At 35.7% G+C, this 23657-nt stretch overlaps 1 protein-coding gene across 1 annotated transcript in view; it reads left to right on the forward strand.

The window, feature by feature from the left end:
• The window catches only part of sema3fa (sema domain, immunoglobulin domain (Ig), short basic domain, secreted, (semaphorin) 3Fa), a 101804-nt gene that overhangs the window by 68106 nt on the left and 10041 nt on the right, over positions 1–23657 (forward strand). The window contains 7 exon segments of the mRNA XM_056460359.1: positions 897–1016; positions 3020–3109; positions 6743–6836; positions 6995–7114; positions 9554–9693; positions 12609–12723; positions 23391–23460. Of these exon segments, the coding sequence (XP_056316334.1) occupies positions 897–1016; positions 3020–3109; positions 6743–6836; positions 6995–7114; positions 9554–9693; positions 12609–12723; positions 23391–23460 (749 nt within the window).

The following is a 23657-nucleotide window of genomic DNA, read 5'->3' on the forward strand; positions in this document are numbered from 1 at the left end:
TCCTATGTGTGCATGGTGTCCGATGCTCCGAGGAGTGAAATCTGAGAGAGAGAAAAACTAAGTTTGTGGATTAAAATAAGAGTTCTACAACCTTCCTTTGGTTTAATCCCACCAATTTTAGATCTGTTGTAGATCTTTTCTTGACAAAATTGTCTTGTCTTAAATTTTCATGATTTGTGTCATTGTTATTGCATCAGATTGCACACCTAACATAGTAGGCTACCTAATATGGAAATAAGATATATTTATATTTTTAATCGCAAAATTGTCCACAAATTTATGGGAATTACCATCACAAAGTCGGTCATTTTTATTTTTTTAAAAATCACAAACAAAATCGTGAAAAACTAGGAGTTCTGTAATATGAACAAATATTAAGCAGCATATTACTGTAAGTGTTTTTAATATTCAAAATGCAACAAAATATTGATTTTTAAAGACTGTACTAAGGATGCTGAAATTCGGCCATAATAATTTACATTTTAAAATATTTTAAATAATATTAGAAAATTTCATAAAAACATTAACAAGTATATACATTTAAAAACATAATTTTATTAAAACATTTTAAATAAATTTATTCATTTATTCATTTTCACTCAGCTTAGTACCTTATTTATCAGGGGTCACCACAGCGGAATGAACCGCCTTTAAATAAATTAATTTTAACTAAATTAATAATATACATTTAATTAGCTATTTAAATTAGCATATTAAATTAAATTAAGTTTGTTTTATAATAGAATTTTAATATGCATCCCTACTGAGTACCAGCATCTTTGTCAATTCTAAAGTCGTTTCCCCAACATGAGTCTGATGGTAGTCTGAATCCATCTGGAAGCATCATTATTTAACCATGACAGCTCTGCTAATCTCTCTCTGTTTTGTGTCAACAGGGCGAATGTGGTAATTTCATCCGTCTAATCGAGCCGTGGAACCGGACTCACCTGTATGTGTGCGGGACGGGAGCTTACAACCCCATCTGTACCTATGTGGACAGAGGCCAAAGGGCACAGGTAAACCATCATTCACAGGTCACCTGCTACCACTTGCAGGTCAGGGGATCAAGCTGTTGGCTACCTTAGTCAAAAGGTATTATGTCATTAGAGAGGAATGTTTCCCCACCCTGGAACACACAGGATAATCTTTACCACCTGTATGTCTTTTTAACTCTGTTACTCTTCCTAGTGTTTAGGAGGGTAATTACATTTAAACACAGTCCCAATTTCACCTCCCTTCTTTCCCATGACCACGTCCCATCATTAAGCACTGTCCAGGAGAACATCATTCAGACGTTTTTAGATATCGAATCCTGAGATCAGTAAGAAAAATGTTTCATGATTTAAAATAAAATCTCTCTCTAACTCTGTGGACCCTATCATACACTCTGCACAATAAGGCACAAGATGTGTTTGGCACGATTTGTTGCAATTTTTAGACCAGCGCAACCCTAATTTTCACGTTTTGCACCCCGTTGTTTAAATAGCAAATCCTTTTACGCCACTTTGTGGACTCATGGGCATACTGGTCTAAAATAGAGATGTGTTTAGGCGAAGTGTTAGCGCGTTGCTGTTTTGAGGAACTAAAATCGACTGCGCAACTGACCAACTAAAAGCTGGTCTAAAGTCCAGCGCAAATCACGTTAGTTGTGCACCTATGTGGGTCCAAATGCTTACAGATTGCTTAATACACACAGGATGCACAGCAATTCACTAATATCTTTACATATGAAAAATTTAAGGATTAAAATGTTACAAAAAAAAACATCTTCATGTTTTGGGGCTTTTTCAGTTTATTCATGGACAATTTGCATTTGTATAATGGTATTATTATTAGTAGTGGTATAATTTATTATATGTATAAATATATATGTATATGTATATATATATTTGTTTTAATAAAAACAAGTTTAGATTTGTCCTCCAGTCAGGTTTTGGAGACGTATGGGTCACCATATGGGGCATAATAATAGGACGTGTGTTTGGATATAACTCCTCTTTTTGACCACACTTCCTTATTATTGTTCATTTATTAGTTTGCTGGAAATTAGAACTGAATTTAGATATAGTTTTGAAACAAATCTTTGCGCTTAACAAACTAAATTAAATATGTAGGCTAATGGATGTCTTCAGTGGAGTGCGTACAACGTATCCACGAAAGTAAAGGAGTAAAGAGTAAAAGTAAAGAGAAAGTGATGAATGGAGGAGGCTCGTTCTTTATCTTCGCGCAGACGGTCTGTTTAACTGTTTTCTTGCAAGTGAAGCGTTCAGTTTTTCCACTTACAAAGTCCGCCATGTAAACAGCAAATGCGCCATGGCACGACGCAACTGACTCTTAAAGGGAATGCGAGATGAGACTCTGATTGATTTAATGCACTTTATACTCAAAACACAGCCATAACGAGAGAGAATAAGCACAACACTGTTAGACTCGTATTATATCGTACTAAATCATATTTTTACATTCTTAAAATAGCACGAGTGGATTCAGACATGCCTTTAATAGTTTTGCGCCATACGCTTTAGACTTTGCGCCTAGATCGTTAAAACAGAGCTCTGTATCTGTAATTATTGTACACTACTATAAATAAGTACAACTTTGTCAGTTTTTAAATTCTCACACAAAAAATTAAGTGATCAAACTGAAAATGTTTTGCTATTTAAAATAAAATGTGAAAAAGTAATGAAAAATCATGTTTAAAAAAACAAAAAACATTTTCATTGGTGGTCTCAGATTTTGAATGCTAATATATTTTTTCACTTCTATATGTTTTTTTTTTCTGACATGCATGTCTGTATCTATTATATGCATGAAAATGGGATTTTAATGTGCTAAAATGGTTTTTTCAGCATGTGCATGCTTTAAACACTTCTTTATCTGGTTTCTTAACACAAACTGCAGCCATCTTTTTTGCATCTCAACCTCTTCCTTGTTGGAGCACAGCCTGGGACGCTCTCTTGAGTTCTAACGGAATTCATAGAAGCTGGTCTTTTATTGAGGTACACGCCTTGTTTTATAGGGTTTTCTCCAAGATCAGATGCCTCGTGCAGGAGGCCGAACCAGTCGAGCTGCTGACCCTAGTGCCTCACCAGAACCATATGCACCCAAGGTGGGACAAAGGATTTAGATTCTTTTATCAACTTTTCAACTTCAACTTTTTTCTTACTTATATGGCTATGTTAGAATTACAATATGGCTATGATTTTTGTATTGCGAATCAGATAGAATCTAAGTAGAATTTTAATTTTAATTTGTTTTTGCGTGTGTGTGTGTGTGTGTGTACTTTGTATTTCTCTTTGTGGGGACCAAATGTCCCCACAAGTATAGCAATACCGGTAAATTCAGCCAAAAATGAAGCTTACTAATTTAGTGTAAGCACTGTTTTCTTTACAGTGAACCATAATCATAAACTCAGTCATAATCTGTGCATTTGGGTACAAAAACACCAAATGTGAATTCCTTGTTTCTGTGTGCTTTTTCATCACACATCCCAAAAATGATCACAGTCTGTTGAGACTGTTTGAACTCATTCAATCACAAGTGTTTACATTATGAAAACTGTCTGATCAAATATGTTTTAAACTACCTCTGGACACATTCGAACTTCAACAAGCATTTTAGACCTTGTTTAGACCTTTATTTAGTGTCATGCACTTTGATCGAATATATGAAAATTAATCTCAGTGCCAAGGCCATGCATAATCTAAGGGTTTAGACCAGATGCGCTATAAGTTATAATATAATTGTGTGCGGTTTTTCCTTAGAAGTTTAAGGACAGGTTCTGTTCTCACAGTGCTTGGATTTTCAACAACTGGTTTTCTCAGCTGCTGAAGGCGTTGAGAGAAGCGGCAGAGGAACTGTTGTCTTTAGAGTTTGTCTTTCTCAAGTTTGTCTCCACTTGTCCAAAGCCTGCCTTTGGTGCAGAAATCTAGCGGAACGTGCAGTGATTACTCCCACACCCACACTCCATCATGCTGGAAAAGTGGTTAGTCAGCACTAAATTTATCACTGCCTTTTATTGTGGTGAGCGTGAAGAGCTTAGAAAGTAGAATGGTTCCAACAGATTTTTGTGAACTATCCAAAACAAGTTCTTTGTTGAGACTTGAATATGCTGAATTGCTAATATATTCAGATAAGTGTGGACTCTTTAGATGTGCTTATTTTAGTTAATGGGTAATTCAATCATATTTGGGGTTTCTACTTGTTGCTGTGCATATTTGGTACAACACAGCAAGTTTATTAAATGATGTTTTACATATTTTTGACTGGCATGGAAACAGCATGGAGTGGACCTTTAGTGAAAAGAAATCTAATTTTCCCAAATACTAGAATTAAAGATGTTTGTCACTAACCCAAAAAAACAAGTAAACTGTTTTACATTTCATTTATACTTAGCATGTTTGGGTCGACTAAAACACACTCTGGTGTAATTGCTTTGTTAGTCTGGTTTATTCAAATAAAGTGTGAACTCTGCCATCTCAACCTTGGTGCACATCAAACAAATGAGACCACTAAGTGAAGTTTCACAAACTAATTTCGAGAGGAGCTTGTAATATGATTGATCACGGCTGATCTCCTATCCGCAATCATAAGCCAATCTGATTAATCCAAACTTACTAAAAGTAGCTTGTCTAAAACTACTCCCTTATCTTTGTATTCCAAAGAGAACTACCTGATCTCATACCCCCTTACATGCTTTTTGACCAGGCAGGAGCCCTGGGCTCAATTATCTCCGAGTTTAGGGTTCTCTCCTGAGACAGCATGCCAAACTAGCTAATACTATCAAGCAGTATCTAAGTGTAAACTAGGGATGCACCGATCCTGATACTTGGATCAGATATCGATTCGATATCACACATTTTTGCTGGATCGGGTATCAGACAGCTGGTACCCATTCAAATCCGATCTTGCGCGTGCGCTATATTCTATGTAATTTATAAGCCAATAAAAGCCATGAAAGTAGGCTATTATAATGCACTAGAAAGTTGTCATGTAGGCCTACTATATCCCAAATGTTCTGAAGCCATTCTATAGTTTAATTGAAGTACAGATGAATATTCAACTGGTTAAATTAATGTTCAATTCAGCGCTTCCTGCCGCCGCACCTGTCAATCATTCTCCATTCATTCACAATTCAAAATGTGCGAGTTTAGTTTAGTCTGCATCAAACCTGCAGGATCAGGTTTCAGGCTTTGCTAAAAGTTTGGTTATTTTACCAACGGTTAGGGTCAGTAGTGAAAGCCTATTACAGATTTTTAAAAAAAATCTTAATATTTAAAAAGGAAACATAAGCTGGACCACAACAGATCATATCAATGTCATAAGGAATGCTCAAATGATGTAGCCTAGTTTATTAGGTCTTGTTTTTACTAAAAAAGATATATTATTTGAGTTTATCACCAGAACTATAGAAACTGTATTATGTTAAAAAAAGGCACAGTATTGGGATCGGATCTGTATCGGTTGATACTCATAATTTTGGTATCGGGATTGGGTAGGTTCCAAAAAATGGTATTGGTGTATCCCTAGTGTGAACTCTTGAAAAGAAGGGTCTCAGTCCACTTCCAGATGAACTCTGGTGCAAAATTTATGAACTCATTATAGACCAAAATATCTTAATGAACCAGAAACAGGACATCATGTCGTACAATGTAACAACAAAAAGGACAAACTGCTTTAGAAGACCTCTGTTTTTTCCTTAGGATCGTGTCCCATTGCAGCATATGTGCATTATAGGTAATTTTCTAATGCCTAACATCAGACTGTATGTTGGTTATGACAAACTGTCCATTTTTTTGGAAGCTACTAAGAACTATGTTTGGATTTCGGCATTTATTTCTTTCCTCTAGGCAGATTTACACCAGGTGTCTTTTTTATCAAATATTATCAGTGTTGGCATTAGTCAATATATAAGAGGATCAATATATAAAAAAGGCTACTTAAATACATTGAAGGGGACCTATTATACCCCTTTTACAAGATCTAAAATATGTCTCTGATGTCCATAGAGTGTGTATGTGAAGTTTTAGCTCAAAATAAATCACAAATAATATTTTATAACTCTTTGAAACTGCCCCTTTTAGGCTTTGATCCAAATTGTGCTGTTTTGGTGACTGTCGCTTTAAATTGAAATGAGGTTGTGCTCTTTTCAAAAAAGGGTGGAGCTACAAACATCTGTACATCAGATTCAAAACAGGAATAACGTTATCTCTGTGAAAAACTACAAAAGGCAAAAGAAGTGTCCCAGAAAAAGGGAATCTATGGTGACTACAGTGTTCATTAGTGCATCCTAAAACTGGACATTTATAATCAGGGCTGTTTATGCTAATGAGGGAGAGATCTTCACTAATGGGTGGGACTTTCACCCTCTGATGACGTTCAAAGGGTGAATGTCAATCAAAGTGTTTCTGCAGACTGTTTTTATAAAGTGTGATTATAAAAAATAGAATACATTTTTACCATTAGAGGCTGGCTATATTCACACACTGTTGCAACACAACTGTGCTTAGACTCCTTATTATAGTGATTTTTGCATAATAGGTTCCCTTTAAATTTCTATTGCCACCTCGACTAGTTTTTCTCTCCATTTATCCCAGTAAACCTGTATGCATTTCACTTCCTGGCTTATACCTTCACACACTCTTAATCACTGGAAACCTAAAGTGTTTAGGTAAGCTGAGAATCAATATCATGATCTGTTATGCTCTTATTAATGAAGCTTTCATGCTCTTCCCCCTTCCAGGAATACATTTTCCGACTGGAGCCTGGTAAAGTAGATTCTGGGAAAGGGAAATGCCCCTACGACCCCAAACTCAACAGCGTCTCAGCTTTGATAAGTACGAACCTCTTATTACCATCAAACATCTCCTCCATTCTTAAAAAATATATATTTACAAAGCATCCTGTCTTTTGTTTCAGACATGGATGGGCTCATTTTGTCAAGTTTATCTCTCTATCTCTCCTTATCTCCCTTATGCTCGCTCTGTTTTGGCAGATGGCCAGCTTTATGCCGGCGTCTACATCGATTTTATGGGAACAGACTCTGCCATCTTTCGCACGTTGGGCAAACACACGGCAATGAGGACCGACCAGTATAACTCCCGCTGGCTCCACGGTATGCCCAAAATGTTTGAACCGTGGCACACTACCAAGACAAATTTTTTTGTTTAGTTGTAAAAGTGCCAGAAATTAATATTCAACACAGACCCCTTGTCTTACTAACATCATATTTCATTCACTTCTGCAAAAACCATTTCCCTCAAGCAACTCTTTGCTTAGTTGTGCTTAATCCCTGACAGTATTTTTGCTGTGAAAATTGCAATGTTTAGTATTTTTAGTTAAGTTTATTTTTATTTATTTCTTCATTTATAAAAAAAAAACATGTTATTGTTTAATATTTATGCTCTCTACTGTATATACATGAGAAGTATCACACAAGTAGCAGTGCGATATGGCTGTATATCGGCTCTGGTGGGAGGCATGCGTTGACGATTAGGGATGGGACCATTAGGGATGGGTACCAAAATTCGGTACTTTATCAGTATCAGTGCTACATTAAAAAAGACCAAAGTATCGATAAGCTCTGACATTAACGGTTCTGCTATCGGTACTGGAGAATTATTGCTGAATAAACATTACTTACAGTAGCATAATTTAACTGACCAGCCTTTTCTAATTTGCGATATTTGATATTCGTCTGCACAGTTGGTAATCTCACATGAGGAATGTTCGTGTTTCCGGCAAGTGCGTCAAGAATAAAAGCCTTCACCGTTCTCGGCTGTGCATGCTCACTGTGCATGCGGAGGCTCGCACTAAGCGCACACACATAGCTCGCGACACAGACTCGCGCACACACAGCTTGTAAGCTTGTGGAGTGAACCAAACGGGTTGTATTTCCAGAGTGGACATCGACAATGTCCGTTGCAACAAACTCAACAAGTTGTTTTCTTGTTTAAACGGAAACGCAAGCAGTCTGGCTAAATGAAAGTATCTTTCAAAAGTGCATTAACTGCAATGAAAAGTAATGAAAAGTCTGCCTAGCTACTAATGGTAACATTACATCATCCACATCGTGTTGCCAGCAGTCACTCACCTAAATTAGTATAATATTAATAGTTAAATAAACACACACATTCGGTCACAATGAAAACAGTATTTTTTCTGCAGTAGCCTAAATAAATCTTAAACATTATTATTACATTGCAAGATGATCCAGAACTGTATTAAAACACAGTTAACTCCCAAAGTACTGTTAACTCATTTATGTGAATGTATTAATGAAAAAAAATTATAAACATTATCTCATTTAACTGCATTTTGTAACTCTAAGAGAGTATTTTCAGCTGCAGGGAGCACAATAAACCAAGAAAGATCCCGACTTCTGCCAGAAAAGGCATACATGTTGATATTTATCCAGAAAAATCATCATTTTCCTTCAAACCATTACATTCTTTTACAGGAAAAAAATGATTTATTTCTTTTACAATTATTGGTTTCATTTTATTTTATACTAAAAACGTAACAAAAAAATACAGTGTTGTTGATTCTGTTCAATGTGTTTTTGTTTTTTTTAATAAAAAACAATACAAAAATTACCGATAAGAGAACCATTAAAAGTACCGAACTGATAGGTGGTATGGATAAAAGTAGTTATACCGTTAAAATCTTAACAATACCCATTCCTAGTGACGATACACAGCCATATCGCACTGCTACGAGTGTGATATTGCATTTATACAACAGTTCATTGTATAATCGTGTATATAAAAAGAAAACTCAAACACGGAGAGTTTAAAAACCATTTTGTATTAGGAACTGCATAAATAAATAAACTGCATAGATGCAATCTAAACAACTACACTCTCACCTAAAGAGGCTTCAAAAGTCCAACAGCTGCAATATTTGTCAAATTGTATTGAGTTTAATGATCTGCTGTCACTATGTGGGTCGAGTAATACAGAAAGGTGAGGAGGCTGTACGAGTTCTGATATTGCAGAATATTGCACGGCTATCAGCCAATCAGATTTGAGAACCAGACAGAACTGTTGTATACATTTTCATACACAACACCACAGATCTGTTAATAACATTACATTTTAAGTTTTTTCAAATTCACCACAACATCTTGCTAAAGACAGTTTAATGTGCAATAAATTTCATTTTCTTTTGGAAATGCTTGATTTGGTAAGACATTTTATTACACTTAAAACTTTTTTCTTTAAACTTTTTTTTGACATGATTTGCTTTTGGATTGCGTGTGAGTCCTTGACTCTTGATTCTATGCTTTAGTCTTGCCTTTTGACCATGAGTGTCCACTGGATAACCATCACAGACTTCACACAGATGCTGTCAGACTCCCCACAGTGTAGTGGCTGTCCAGTGTAGTAAATAAGAATATAGGCTAATGCTTTACATTAGTTTCAGTGTTATTTAATATCATCCATTTGCTTTGCTTTTTTCTCCTAGTTTTTTTTTTTTTTTTTGCTCCAACTGTGATTAATCTCTTTTCCTGCTTTTTCTCTTCCCGACTCTTATTTTATTCTGTCTCTTTAAGATCCAACATTTGTCCATGCTCAGCTCATCCCTGATAGTGCAGAAAAGAATGACGACAAGCTGTATTTCTTCTTCCGTGAGAAGGCCTCTGAGATGGGTCAGACTCCCATGGCTCAGTCCAGGATTGGCAGAATTTGCCTGGTGAGATATTTTCTTAATCTTCGTCTAATATTCTAGTACAAATGAACTACACCTTATAGATTTCCCTCTTAATTGATTTCATGTTGCTCCTATATGCATGACTTTTTTTCATAAGGACAATCATACATGCATTTGCAAAGAATAAAGACTTGCAGTTTTCTTTCAGGCTTTAAAAATAACTACAAACATCATAAAAGTGTCCAGCACAATGTGTTATATTGCCACAATATGTAATAACTTGGAATAATAACTCTATTTTTGTAGCAGTAATCATTCTCTCCGCTGTTTATAGAGTAAGTTGCTTTACAGGAAGCAGCTTTTTGGTATTGAACATGGAAAAACATTACTAGCATTGCTTTCCATTAGATTTGACATCAAAGAAGGCAGCGACACAGAGCAATGTGTACACACAGTATTACATAATCACAAAGGACTGATATTAGTGTACGTGTATGTTTTTATCAGCTGGAGTGAATTTATCTTTAAAGTTTGCTTTGGGAAACTGCTTCAAACTTCTGAAACAAACTTTAACTGACCTTTGTTTTGGTCAGATTTCATTTAAAATGTTGTCACACCAGTTTGTTCTTTGCTTTCACTGCCAGCAGGCACATTGATGTCAAAATGACAACAAAAAAACAGGACAAAATATAAAAATCGACTATAAAAATCGATGTTTATTGACTACCTTGATGTCAAAGTGACATCTAATTGACATCTAACATGTCAAAAATCAATAACAGGACTGTCCTATAATTGATGTTTGACTTTTTTTTATGTCAATGTTAAATGTCAATTTGATGTCATTTTTTGTCATTGATGTAAATGTAATGTCATTTTGACGTCAAGATGCCTGTTGGGCCTGTTTGGTATATCCAATGTGTGTTTTATTATGTAGTTTATAGTAATTATATTGGGACTCTTTTAAAGCTGCTTCTAAATCAGTGCATTGAACTTGACGACTGCTTAAAGTATGAATCAATTGTGCTGTTTTTGTGAACTGATTCATTGAATAGAACAGTTCATTTACAAAATTAGTCAGTGCTTCTACTTTAAGCATGTTCTACTTCATTCTACTTCCACACAAAAGACATTTTCCTGCATTTACAGTAAGTCTGTTCCTTACACAAAGTTATCATACATCTTTAAGGCCCCGTTTACACGAATAGTTTTAGTTTTAAAATGCATACGTTTTGCTACGGTTACACCTTCCATCCACACTACCCCGGAACTTTTGAGCCCTGAAAATGGAGTGTTTTGGAAATGCTGAAGAGGCCGTTTTGGTTAGACTTTGTTCAAAGAGACTTTGTTCTAAGTTCAGACGTTGCAAGTTTGATATGGAAAACAAACTTCAGAGGACGCGTCGGGTAAATCTTCAAAGGGAACAGTGTTCTTTATAATGTCATTCGCATCACCCTGACTACGTTGTTTCACTACCTTAACAATAAAATGGATATATGATACGAGGAACTGTCTATTTTCACTTTGAACTAAACAGACACTAAAAATGTTGAGGCATCGTGTAGCTACAAATTTATATGACCGTTATCTTCACTTTATGCATATTTATAACCAAACAGAGCCTATAACATAACTGCCTCCTTTCATTTTCATTGAAAAATATGAAACATTCCCTCTCTTTTGCTGAATATCAGTTTTAATAATCAATAATGGCAATTATAAAAGTATAACATACAATAAGTTTATACAATATAGCAAATAAAGGCAAGCGATCAGTCAAATGAATAAGAATCAGCATACGTTGTTAAATTAATATATTAACTTATCTTTGCGCTCAGCCAAAACACGTTACTTGAGAACAAGTAATAGATTCAAAAAACAGAAGAATCGTTAGCTATAGACAAGATGAATTTAAATATCACGTTTAACAACTATGGTGGGGTGAGATCCAGCGGTATATCCTTGATGAACTGTCCAATGTGCGCTGCACTCACCTGGGGAGGGGTGCTCAAAGCACCCGCTGACTGCCTGGCGCTCAGATGTGCGCATACGCTGCAGCGCTTGCCAGAGTGTGTGTGGTCGCGTGATGTGCGTTTTCAGCTGTATAGTGTGGACAGAGATTTGGTCAGAAATGCTAGGTAAAACGCCAGTGTGGATGTGGATCATTTTCGTTATACAATGCCGTTTAAAAACTAAAACGTATTAGTGTAAACAGGGCCTAAAAGAACTGAATATAGTCTTGTAGACTTGTGGATCAATTTTGAATCTCAAAAAAAAAAAAATCGATGTAGACGCCGGCATAAAGCTGGCCATCTGCCAAAACAGAGCGAACATAAGGGAGATAAGGAGAGATAGAGAGATAAACTTGACAAACTAAGCCCATCCATGTCTGAAGTTTATATTTCACATGAAGAAAGTTAGTTTGAAATGACTTCAGGTTGGGTAAATTGTATTCTTATTCATTGTTCTCATTAGCTCATTACTGATATGTTTTTTTTTTAAATATTAGGTGTTCCCATTCTGAACATGAAGCTATAATGTCCACGCAGGACTGAATTGCTGATTGACAGATCCTCCGTGTCCTCGGCTTCCATCATTGTCCAATGCCTCCTACATGAGCAACCGCTTGTTTCTTGGTTATTTTTTGCTGTTTTAATGTGAATCAAAGAAGCATGTTTGTAATGTGTGGGTAGCTGCTGGCGGCTGGTCACTGGGCATCGCTGCGTCTCATTATTGAATTTGGCTGCCGTCCACAGCAGATGGGGCTGAGCAGTGCTCAAAGCCAATGTTTACAACCCAGTCACAGCCAGTTAATGCAAACCCACAGAAATAGCCTTGATACCGATGTAAAGCAATGTCTTCATTTCACAGATACAGGCTGTCGAGGTGTTCGTCAAATTAAACTTTGCGTCTGACAGTGATTGTTTGTGTCTGACGTGAGCTCATTTCCTCTGCAGAATGATGATGGAGGACACTGCTGTCTGGTGAACAAGTGGAGCACCTTCCTGAAGGCTCGGCTCATCTGCTCCGTCACCGGCTCTGATGGCATTGAGACGCATTTCGATGAGCTCAGTAAGTCTCTTTTTTAGCAAATCTGTCATTTATGGAACATTTCCTATGACTGGTGCTGAGCATTGACAATTGTGACCCTGGACCACAATTTTTTTTATGCTGCCCAGTAATATATTTTTGGCAATATATGAAAATACATTGTATGGGTCAAAATGATTGATTTCTATTTTACGCCAAAAATCATTAGAATATTAAGTAAAGATTATCTTCCAAGAGGATATTAAGTAAATTTTCCTTCTGTAAATTAAATTTTTGGTTAATAACATACATTACTAAGCACTATTTAAAGATTTAAATTTAAGGATGATTTTCGTCTGATTCCAGATTTTCAAATAGTTTTATTTCGGCTAAATATTGTCCTATCCTAACAAACCATACATCAATGGAAAGCAATAAATAAATATCAATAGTGGTCTAAGTATAAAAGTCACAATAGATCTAGACAAGAAATCTAAAGTAGAAATCTAAAGTAATTAAAGTTGAATGTACAGTTAAAAGTAATTCTTGTGGTGGTGCCATCGTAAAATATTTGTATAATTCAATAAAAAACATGGTAATATAGTTTGATATCTTATTTAATAGGTGCATATAAAATGCCACTGTATTACTATATATATACTGTATATATATATATATATATATATATATATATATATATATATATATATATATATATATATATATATACATACATACTAGGGGTTGAATGACTTTAGATTTTTGGAAGTCAACTTATGAATTCGGGTCGACGCTGACTAGTCGCTGATGATGTCATCAGTAAAACACAAGATGCAAATGTTTTGCAACATCAATATAAACAATATAAACACATGCTGTTTGACATGTCACACGTTGCTTCAGCTTCAACATGTTGCAAAAACAATGCAACATTACCAATGAATAATTTTAGTGCAAAACAAATGTATTGTCAACACTTACATTTACTTAATAATGCAACATTAGCACCCAGGCTAATTTTCTGCCAAGTGAATGCAGTCAACACATTGATCACTACACGTTCTAGAATTAATGCATACGTCGTCAGCACACAGATTCATGGAAAGTTATTTCATAACAACACAACGCACAAAAGACAAAGGCTAGGCTATAACGTTAAGCCTTATTACACTGTTAGAGACATCAGATGCAGATTTAACAGATATGATAGTGCGCTCTAGAAAGCTGCTCAAAATCCTGCTCAAATCATGTGTTTTTTGCGGTTACTGCTCATCATCTTTATCAGACGTCTCCTCGCTGCACATTTTCACCGCGTTCACCAGGGATGATGTTTACACCTGCCATAAAGTTTGCCACACCTGGCTGTGCTTCACGGTTTCTGCTAACTGGCATCTGTTTCACGATTTAACCCAGCAGGCACACAACATCATAAGACATTAGTATTAGGTTAGATTTAGGTCATGATGTCAGGTGACCAAAATTCAATGTCTAGTCAGCGTCTAAGGACGTTTTTATGACGTCCAATAACAACATCAAATTATGTTGATATTTGGTTGATTTTAGGTTGTGTTGGAAAGTGACTAAAGTTTAATGTCTGATAGATGTCATAGTGGTAACGTCCACACAACGTCAAGGTGTAACATGATTAGACGTTGATATTTGGTTGATTTTTAGGTTGATTTTTTTGATTGGACATTGGCATTGACCTGACGTTGGGTTTTGACGTCAACTCGATTTTCATTTCCAAACTAAATCCAACGTCCCCATGATCTTGGGGTACAACATCAATATGACATCATGTTGACATCCTGTGCCTGCAGGGAATGTTCATTTAAAGTTCACATGAAACTTTAACGCTGACAAGAAAAATAACATTAAAAAAATTACTTTAAATAATCCAAGCGCAGTTTCATTCAGTGAACCACCTTCGTGTGTAAAGCTGCTATGTAGTTCAGGTCAAACCATGTGATCTGCGCAGCGCGACTAGTCGACGTTATTCAAAAAGCGTCACGACAGAGCATTAAATTTAACTAGTCGATTAGTCGACTAGTCTGTGCAACCCCTAATATATACTATACATGTATATTCAAAATGCCATGTCAGTGCTGTGGTATTGTTATCATTGGTATACCCTGATAATTACCTTTACAAAAAAGTATTCTGGCAGTACCATGGTAAAGCCTTTTAAATATTCTTAATATACCATGTTTGTACAATTTATGATTTTTTTATACAAAACATGCATTACCATGCAAAGAGTACTTTACTGTGGTGATGCCATGGTACAGTGATCAGACTGTAATACTACTATACATTAAAATTCACTACAGCATTGAAAAATATGTACAAATCATTTAATATGGCACATATGGCTCGCTTCCAAGAGTACCGTGGTAGGTTTCCAAATATGCAGTTCTGTTAGAGTACAGCTGATTATTTGATAAATCTTTCTGCCTAATCCAGATACCGGATGGACATGTTATACTAGTTTGATTTTATAGACAAGTCTTGTATTCATAAGCATAAAATAAAACAGCTGTAACATTTGATTGACTCCATATATGCAGTGAGGTGTTCGCCCTAGGCCCATTATATTCTGTTCTGTTCATTTTCACGCTATACTTGCTGAAATAAGAGGCCTCTTATTGCAGGATAGGCCGTGATATAGCTCATTTGTGGAAACTGCTCATGTCTGATGGTTCAATGGATATGTCTCTCCAGAGGGTATAACTTGGAAAAAGTAATTTCCTCTCTTTCCTGTATGTGCAGCGTCTAGCGTTTGTGCTTAAGCGTGAAGAGCCACAAGGGCCTGCGAGAAATATACAGAGGCAAGCAATTCTGAGTATGAAATTGAACTTTGACAAATTGGCTTTTTAAGAAGTTGTGCTGTAACTGCCTAAATAGAGGTGCAACAATGCAGACTTCTCACGGTTTGGTTTATGGTTTTAGGTCATGGTTTCGGTGCAGTTTGTATATATGTTTAGTCAAAAAAAAAAAAACTCTAAGCAAAATACAATACAAAATGAATACAATATAGCAAAGATGATACTAAAATAAATGGATTTTCAGGTATCTTACAGTAGATTCTAATTACGTAAACTGAAAATTATAATCAAATAACACTGCATACGTATATAATCTCCACTGTATAAATTAAATAAAGCTTAACCATTACTGAGCAAGCTATGCGGTCAAGATCTTTGTTGTTTTATTAGTGTGTGATATGGTTAGATATGTTTTACTTAAAGACACGGCACAGATGCAGCACTATGAGAAAGTTACACAAACACAATTTCCCGAATGTTTACATTCCATGGCAATAACCGATTGAATGCTCATCAAGTCGAACAGATGAATATAATTATTGGTTATATCTTGGGCCAGACAGAATCTGCGGATGTTTTTTGCAGAATTTAGTAAAAAAATCAGGAGATTTATGCGGAATGATTTTGGGAGTATCGTAATTAAAACTTTAAATAAAAAATTTTACCTATTTAACATTTATTTAATGTTTACCATGCAAATCCAATTAGATCCACTTATTTGGTAAATAAAGCAAGTATCTCATATAATATATATACTAAAAGACAGAAAGTATTACTTTTTAAACTGTATTGTAAATGAATCATATGAACATTTTCATATTAGTGAATAATATTACTGAAATTAATTTAAAAACTGAATAAATATAAATTTACACCAGTAAATAAATAGACTCAATGATGGACTAAAAATCAGCAGAAATCTGTAGAAATCTGAGTCTTAATGTTGAGAAGCGAGACTTAATTTATGTGTAGTTAGCTGATCAGATGAGGCATTTCTCAGATTTCTCCCGCGCAAATCCAGCAAGCGCTCACACTCTGACATGTGGCTTACGTCACTTTTATTTTCATATGAAAGCATCTCTTACTTTAGCGCTCACTGATGGGACATTTACTCATGGGCAGCCGTGCTTCAGCACATGGACTTGCCTTATAACATGCACAGAGCCAGTTCAGAAAGTAATTACCCAGGTAATACAGAATTCTGGCAAATCTAAAGCTGGCGCAGCAGGCATTCATTCGACGCTGTCATACAGCATGTTGGCCAAACATGGTCCAGGTTTGGCAGAAGTGGCACAATATTTAAGGTGGCACACAAGACATGGGCCAGGTGTCAAGTGTAGTATTTGGCCCAGAAGTTTGGCCTATTTGACCCACATTTAAAATACATTTATTTTTTGAGTAAAGAAATAATTTAATATACAAAGTCATTTCCATCTTCCTGTTTGCGCCTTCAATTTAATCCAGGAAACAATCCAGATTCAATTATTATTATGTTTCCAGTGTGTTGCAAAATAACTGACCTACATTTAACCTACATTACATATATTTTTATTAGGCAAATCAATATTTACAAATTATATTATTATTAACCAAATGCCAAAGTCATTTTTTTGATAAGATTAAATTCCGATTGTCTCATTTCATGTACACATTGAATTTGTTCTGTCTACCAATCTGGGGTGCGTTTCCCAAACAATGACCTAACTAGTGGCTGAACTATCATAGTACGATTGCATCATTTAGGAAAAGAATGATGTAGTGACGAGTGTTTCCCAAAACCGTAGTTTCTCTGTTGCAGATCCATCGTTTGAACCCCGTTAGTTATAACGTAAAACGTCTCTAATGACGCTCTAAAAGGGGTGGAGTAACTACTTTTTTAGAAAGAAAATGATATATTTTTTGTAGAAAATTATATTGTTTTACACGCCCTCGCATTTAAAAAAAATCGAATGTAAAATGACAACAACACATATATGACCTATATATGTTTCCGTAAATTTTTTTTGAGAATATTCCATATAAAATCACAAAGCACATTTTCTAATCTCATAGCCTATATGAATCATAGAAATTGTTAATGGTTGTAGGCCTAATTTACACTTTATTAAGAAATGAATAAAAAAATCCTATTTAATAAGGATAATAATGATCATATTATTATTATTAAGTAGGATATTGTTTATTTATTTATTTATTTATTTTAAATGTTTACTTTTACAATTTGACACATTAAATCTACTGCAGAAATGTTCCAAAACAACAGGCCCATGTCATATACAGTACAGATACTTAAAAAATAACCTACTATAAATTAAAACCATTAACCTATGCTATATACTTTTGTTTTCACAAGCTTTTAAGATGTAACATAAATTCCATCATGACGCCACGGCTGCGTTTACAATGGCATAAAGTCTTCAAAGTGCACTACAAAGGAAACACTATTGTCGACATGAAGATCGCTAAAACTGAACTGTAAAAATACTTTGAAAGCAAATTACACCTAAGAGAGATGACTTTAATGTTTTTTTAATCATTCCAAGTTTAAATGTTAGAATGTTCTAAATGAATAGGGCATAGTGGGGATAACGGGGAATAGAACACAACCAGGAAACTATGCTTCTAAATACAGCTCTAGAGGTGTTGCAAGTGTACAAGTTTGTGAATGTTTGTTGGAACGACGGATTTGGTAAAACGCCAAATCAACTAACTGAGCTTGTAACGTCAGAACTTGCCACCATAGTTAGCCACGATGGTTTTTGAAAATGCACCCCAGGTCGATTTGAGAGAAAGCACGGCCATAGTGTGCCTGAAGAGCAATTCTTCATGGCTTTATAAATTCATTGCAGTCATGACACACCAAGTCAGGCTTCCAGACAATGGCCAAAGATGGGCCTGTTCAGACCCAATTATTGGTCCATGTTTGACCCTTGTCTTCCACACAGGAAGTTTGGCCAGTAGAATAATGGTCGAGCCCAACAGAGCCTAGTCTCTCTCGAGGTTTTTTTTCCCTTCACTTCGTCAATTGGGTGAAGTTTTTTTTCCCTCGCCACTGTCACCAATGGCTTGCTTGGATCGGGACTTGTGGAGCTGTGCTTCGGTTAATTTGCTCTACAGTGTTTGAACTTTCAGCAGTGAAATTAAACCACACTGATCTGAACTAAACTGAACTTCAACTTACTTCAAGTTCAACTTTACTTGAACTATGTTAAGCTGCTTTGACACAATCTACATTGTGAAAAGCCCTATATAAATAAACATGAATTGAATTGAATTATCTGGAAGCCAGATTTGTACTGTATTGGCAGGAGCGTTGCTGGACATAAAGCTCTACTGGGGCACGTCCCCCCTTAAAAAAATAAATAATAAAATAAAATAAAAAATAAATTAATTAATAAAAAAAAAAAAATATATATATATATATATATATATATATATATATATATATATATATATATATATATATATATATATATATATATATATGTATATATATATATATGTATATATATATATATGTATATATATATATATGTATATATATATATATATATATATATATATATGCACAAAAAATATTTATTATAAATAAATAAAGGTATTATTGTTATTATACAATTATTATTCTAAATAATTAATCCTTAATGTAACTAGAAAATAATCATTAAAAAAAACCTTTTGCATAAATATTAATTTCATTTGAATGAAATTACATAGACAATTCTATTGAATACAAAAAAAGATGTTTTATAGAATTATCTGTTGTTTTAGACTTCACACGTGGCAGAGAATTAGCTTTATTAAGTTTTACCTCTCTGACTCGCCACTTGCTTCATACAAAAAAATCTAAGAGAGCATGCATAGAAAAGATCACCATCATTTTATTTAAACTTTAGTTTTGTCGACTGCGTGCCGACACCCTCCGCATAAAAGACTGTTAATGCCGGTTTTGCAAGGCATGAGCGGCACGTGAGCAGCGGGTGTTTTTTCGGCATGCGTGTTAACAACCGGGACTCGCACTGGGTGAAGAGCAGCGGTTGTGTGAGGCGCGTTGATTCAGTTGAATATAGAGAGTAACGTCTTTATTTCGGAATTACCACTCTTAATAAATACACTTGCAAATGAAGTAATTGATATCTCAAAGCTTTTACTGGGGCACTGGCGATGTTTACTGGGGCACGTGCCCCAGTAAATTGGGTCCTAGCGGACGCCCCTGCTGTATTGTCATGTACCGTAATTCACTTGCAGCATGTGGGCCAAACAAAGCTGATTGTGTGGGCCAGAGAAATTTTGCTGTGTGTTTTAAATGCAAAATAAAATATTTAATTTTTAATGCAAAAAATATCCATATTCATATTGAACCAAGGAGGTCAAATTGAATGGTTCAATATTATATCAAATATTGCAGCATCCCTACTAAATATATATATATATATATATATATATATATATATATATATATATATATATATATATATATATACAAACATATTTTGTGGTTTTACGTTATGCTACATGCATGACTGTGCATTATTGTGCACGTGTGAGGCTTGCATGTGCTACATCTTAACAGGCTTACACAAAATGGACTCTTTTCCAGTGTGGGAGAGTTTGATTGACAGGACTGAATAGGATTGGCTGGTAAAGCAGCTGTAACAGCGTCAGCCACTCTTCAGAGACAAATGAATGTAAGCGCATGAATGCTGGGATTTTATTGCTTTTGCAACGTGCATAAATTGAGTAAGCGGTTGTCCCGTGTTTGCTTCATTTCACAGCTCCTGTAACACAGCACACAAGGTACCCTCAGGACCACTCTTTCTGTCCTCTATTTCTCACTCCCGTTCCCGTGTCACTGTGTTTGAGGAATAAACTTGTCAGTGGAGTTTTTGACTGGATGTTTTCCCTTATCCTCTGAGGGGCAGTGAGGTTTTATGGGTTGTTTTTTGTGGCTTGGCTGGAGTGAGATTTGTTCGCTGCAGTGTGGGATTTTCCCTCAGCGCTTGATTGCTTAGTCCGTTTAGCCGTGACTATCCGTCTGAGGTCATCCTCTGCCTGTTTTTGATGGGACATCTGTCTGTACTTTTACCGCTGGCTCTTCTTTCCCCCTAAACTATCTGTGTCTCCTTTTGTTTTCTTTCTTTCTGCCCTTTTTTCACCCTTCTGTCTCCCATTCTCCTTGCAGTGTTAATGGTGCTCATCTGCTCTTATGATGAACCCCCCAACAGTCTCGTTTTTCCCATTACACTGTTTCTCCCAAAGGCTTTTTTTATTTCATGTCTCTCGTTTTGGCTAGGAGACCATCAATGGTCCTTTGGGGTAATTTGTGTTGTTGAGTTTGTTTCAGAGACAAAGACATAGGGAAAGAGCAAATTCATGTATGAATTCTTTGTGTTTAGTGTGATGTACTGTAACTGAACGATTAGCTGATATCATGCTAGAGTATCTTTGGTATCACTGGTGGTGCAAAACAAAGCTGCAATAATGAAATAATGTTTTAGCACAGGTTTGCCAAGCAATCCACCTGTCTTCAATTGTTAAAGAAGTGAGCTTTCGCTATTGTTGCTACACTGGGCCACATAAACAAATAAAGTTCAAAGTTGAAATGATTGTGTCCCAAATGATGGTATATAAACTGTGGAGCCCATAAAAATATGGTCATGGAAAAAATATTAAAGGGGGGTGGAGGGGGTTGTATTTCAATGCTTTTTTATTGTTCTTTAAACTTGTACATTCTCTTGCAAAAGTATTGCATTCCCTTAAGAAATGTTGCAATAATTTGTCAAACCTTTGCGTTATCTAATAAAACTATTGCATTCCAAGGAAACTTTGCATTTAGTCATAAAAGCTTTGCAAATATACCTCTTTCCTCATATTACACATAAATGCAGTAATAAAGTTGATATTAAATGAGAACACAAACTGTTACTATTACTATCTCTCAAATACGGTTTGACTTCTCTTTTGATTTTTAAGTACAAAAGTGGTGAGGAAGTCAATTGACCATTTCAATATGGTCATGTCATTGGCCCATGAACATTTCCTGCTTGTTATGAAACTATTTCATAACTGTAACAAGAGGCAATTCAATCATAACTTAATGTTAAAGCTGCTATCATAACATATTCATCAATATGTGGCTCTTTTCGGATTCTCGAAAGCTTGAAATTCTTAAGACGAAGAGACTGAGGTAAGAAACTATAGTGAATTAGGAATCGTCTGATTGGTGAATCATATGTTAGCTAATTCGGGACCAGCCGTGGACAATCATGAGCACGTGAATCCTCTTGAAATTAATTTATAAATGAATCTTCATATAGTGAGAATATTTTTCAGACAATTACACAACTCTGTCTTAACTAGCAAATGTGATATTGGGAAGTTTCTTAGAATCTGAGAGTAAAAAAATGTCAGAATTGCAAGATAATTGCCTTTTTATTTCATTTTATTCAAATGTGGATAGAGGCTTTCATACTTACGAGTACTACTTACTGTACTTAAAACCATGTACGTTTTGTCTCAAATTGTGTAGTATGCCAACTAAGGATGCTCCTGATCAGGATTTTTACAACTGATACCGAGTACCAACTCCTTGTCATGGTGATCGGCCGAATACTGAGTACCGATTCTGATGCTTCAAGCTTTATAATGCATTAAACACATTTTCACAGTAAGCATGATACTCAAGTGGAGATCTCACCTTACCTAAGAGAATAAATGAAGGATGGTGCATATAATCCCTTAAACATGTCACTTATTACCTATTTAGTGTGGAGCATGTCATGGCCAAAGGCTTAATAAAACAAAGTAGATAAAACTGATTTTAAAAATTGTTAAGAAAAACGATTTGACAATGCAATTTAGAAACATTTGCAATTATGGAATAATCGTTTAACATGTCTTAGTAAAGAAAAAGGCGCAGTAGGTAGTGCTGTCGCCTCACAAGCAAGAAGGCCGCTGGGTCGCTGGTTCGAGCCTCGGCTCAACTTGGCGTTTCTGTGTGGAGTTTGCTTGTTCTCCCTGCGTTCGCATGGGTTTTCTCTGGGTGGCTAGGCTAAATTGTATGAGTGTATGTGTGAATGAGTGTGGTGGATGTTTCCCAGAGATGGGTTGCGTCTGGTAGGGCATCCGCTGCGTAAAAACCTGCTGGATAAGTTGGCGGTTCATTCCGCTGTGGCGACCCCGGGATTAATAATGGGACTAAGCCAAAAAGAAAATAAATGGATGAATGAACTAAAGAAAAAAGTTTGGAGCACATATTGATGCATAAAGAATTTTAAATTCACTATACTATAAATATATTTCTTCTTTACTAAAATAAAATAGGCCCTATACACTACTGCTTATTGCAAGTATATTGCGAAAAGTTATATTTTTAAATATTCAAATAAAAAAATATATGTATTCTTTTATGTCCAGCTGTGCTTTAGTTTTAGCTACTTAAACCGTCAAAAACAGAGAACTTTCAGTTCTTATATGTAAAAGGGCCTAAATACAGTACATGCAATGCCATTCAAATATTTTGCTTATCTCCAACTATTGATAGCAGCACAATGATCACAGCTCCAATCTCACAGCAGGATTTGTACTCGAAAATATCTTTACTGCTCTATTAATTTAACCTAACAACTGTAATGCTTGTTAGAACATCGATGTGCCTCTTGTGATCCATTCTCTTGTTCATCCACTCTGGTTGCCATGATTTGCAGGCCTCAGTCACTTGTGACCGGTTCATGATATCGGCCAGATTGGCCAGTACCAATCGAGTCATAAAATGTAATTATCGGCTGATACTGATCTCCAGCCGATTGATCAGAGAATCTCTAATGCTAACTAGTTCAAATGTCTTCAAATCCAGAAACTAAAGAAACTCAATCTTTCTTTCAGGGGACGTGTACATCCAGAAGACTCAAGACACAAAGAATCCTGTCATCTACGGCGTCTTCTCCGTGTCCGGGTGCGTAAGTTCACGATGATCTCTTTCCCAAATACGGTATTCAATCCTCACTCCTCCTCGACGCCTCTTACTAATCAGGCCGCTTATCAGATTGGCAGGGGAACTTGAATAGATTTGCTTTCATATTCACACTCCAGTTGCCCACAGGGCAGCACCCCCATTTCCCCGCTGCCGGAGACTGTTTCTAACATACTGAA

This window comes from Danio aesculapii, chromosome 6, assembly GCF_903798145.1.
Source record: "Danio aesculapii chromosome 6, fDanAes4.1, whole genome shotgun sequence".
Classification (NCBI taxonomy): Eukaryota; Metazoa; Chordata; class Actinopteri; order Cypriniformes; family Danionidae; genus Danio; species Danio aesculapii.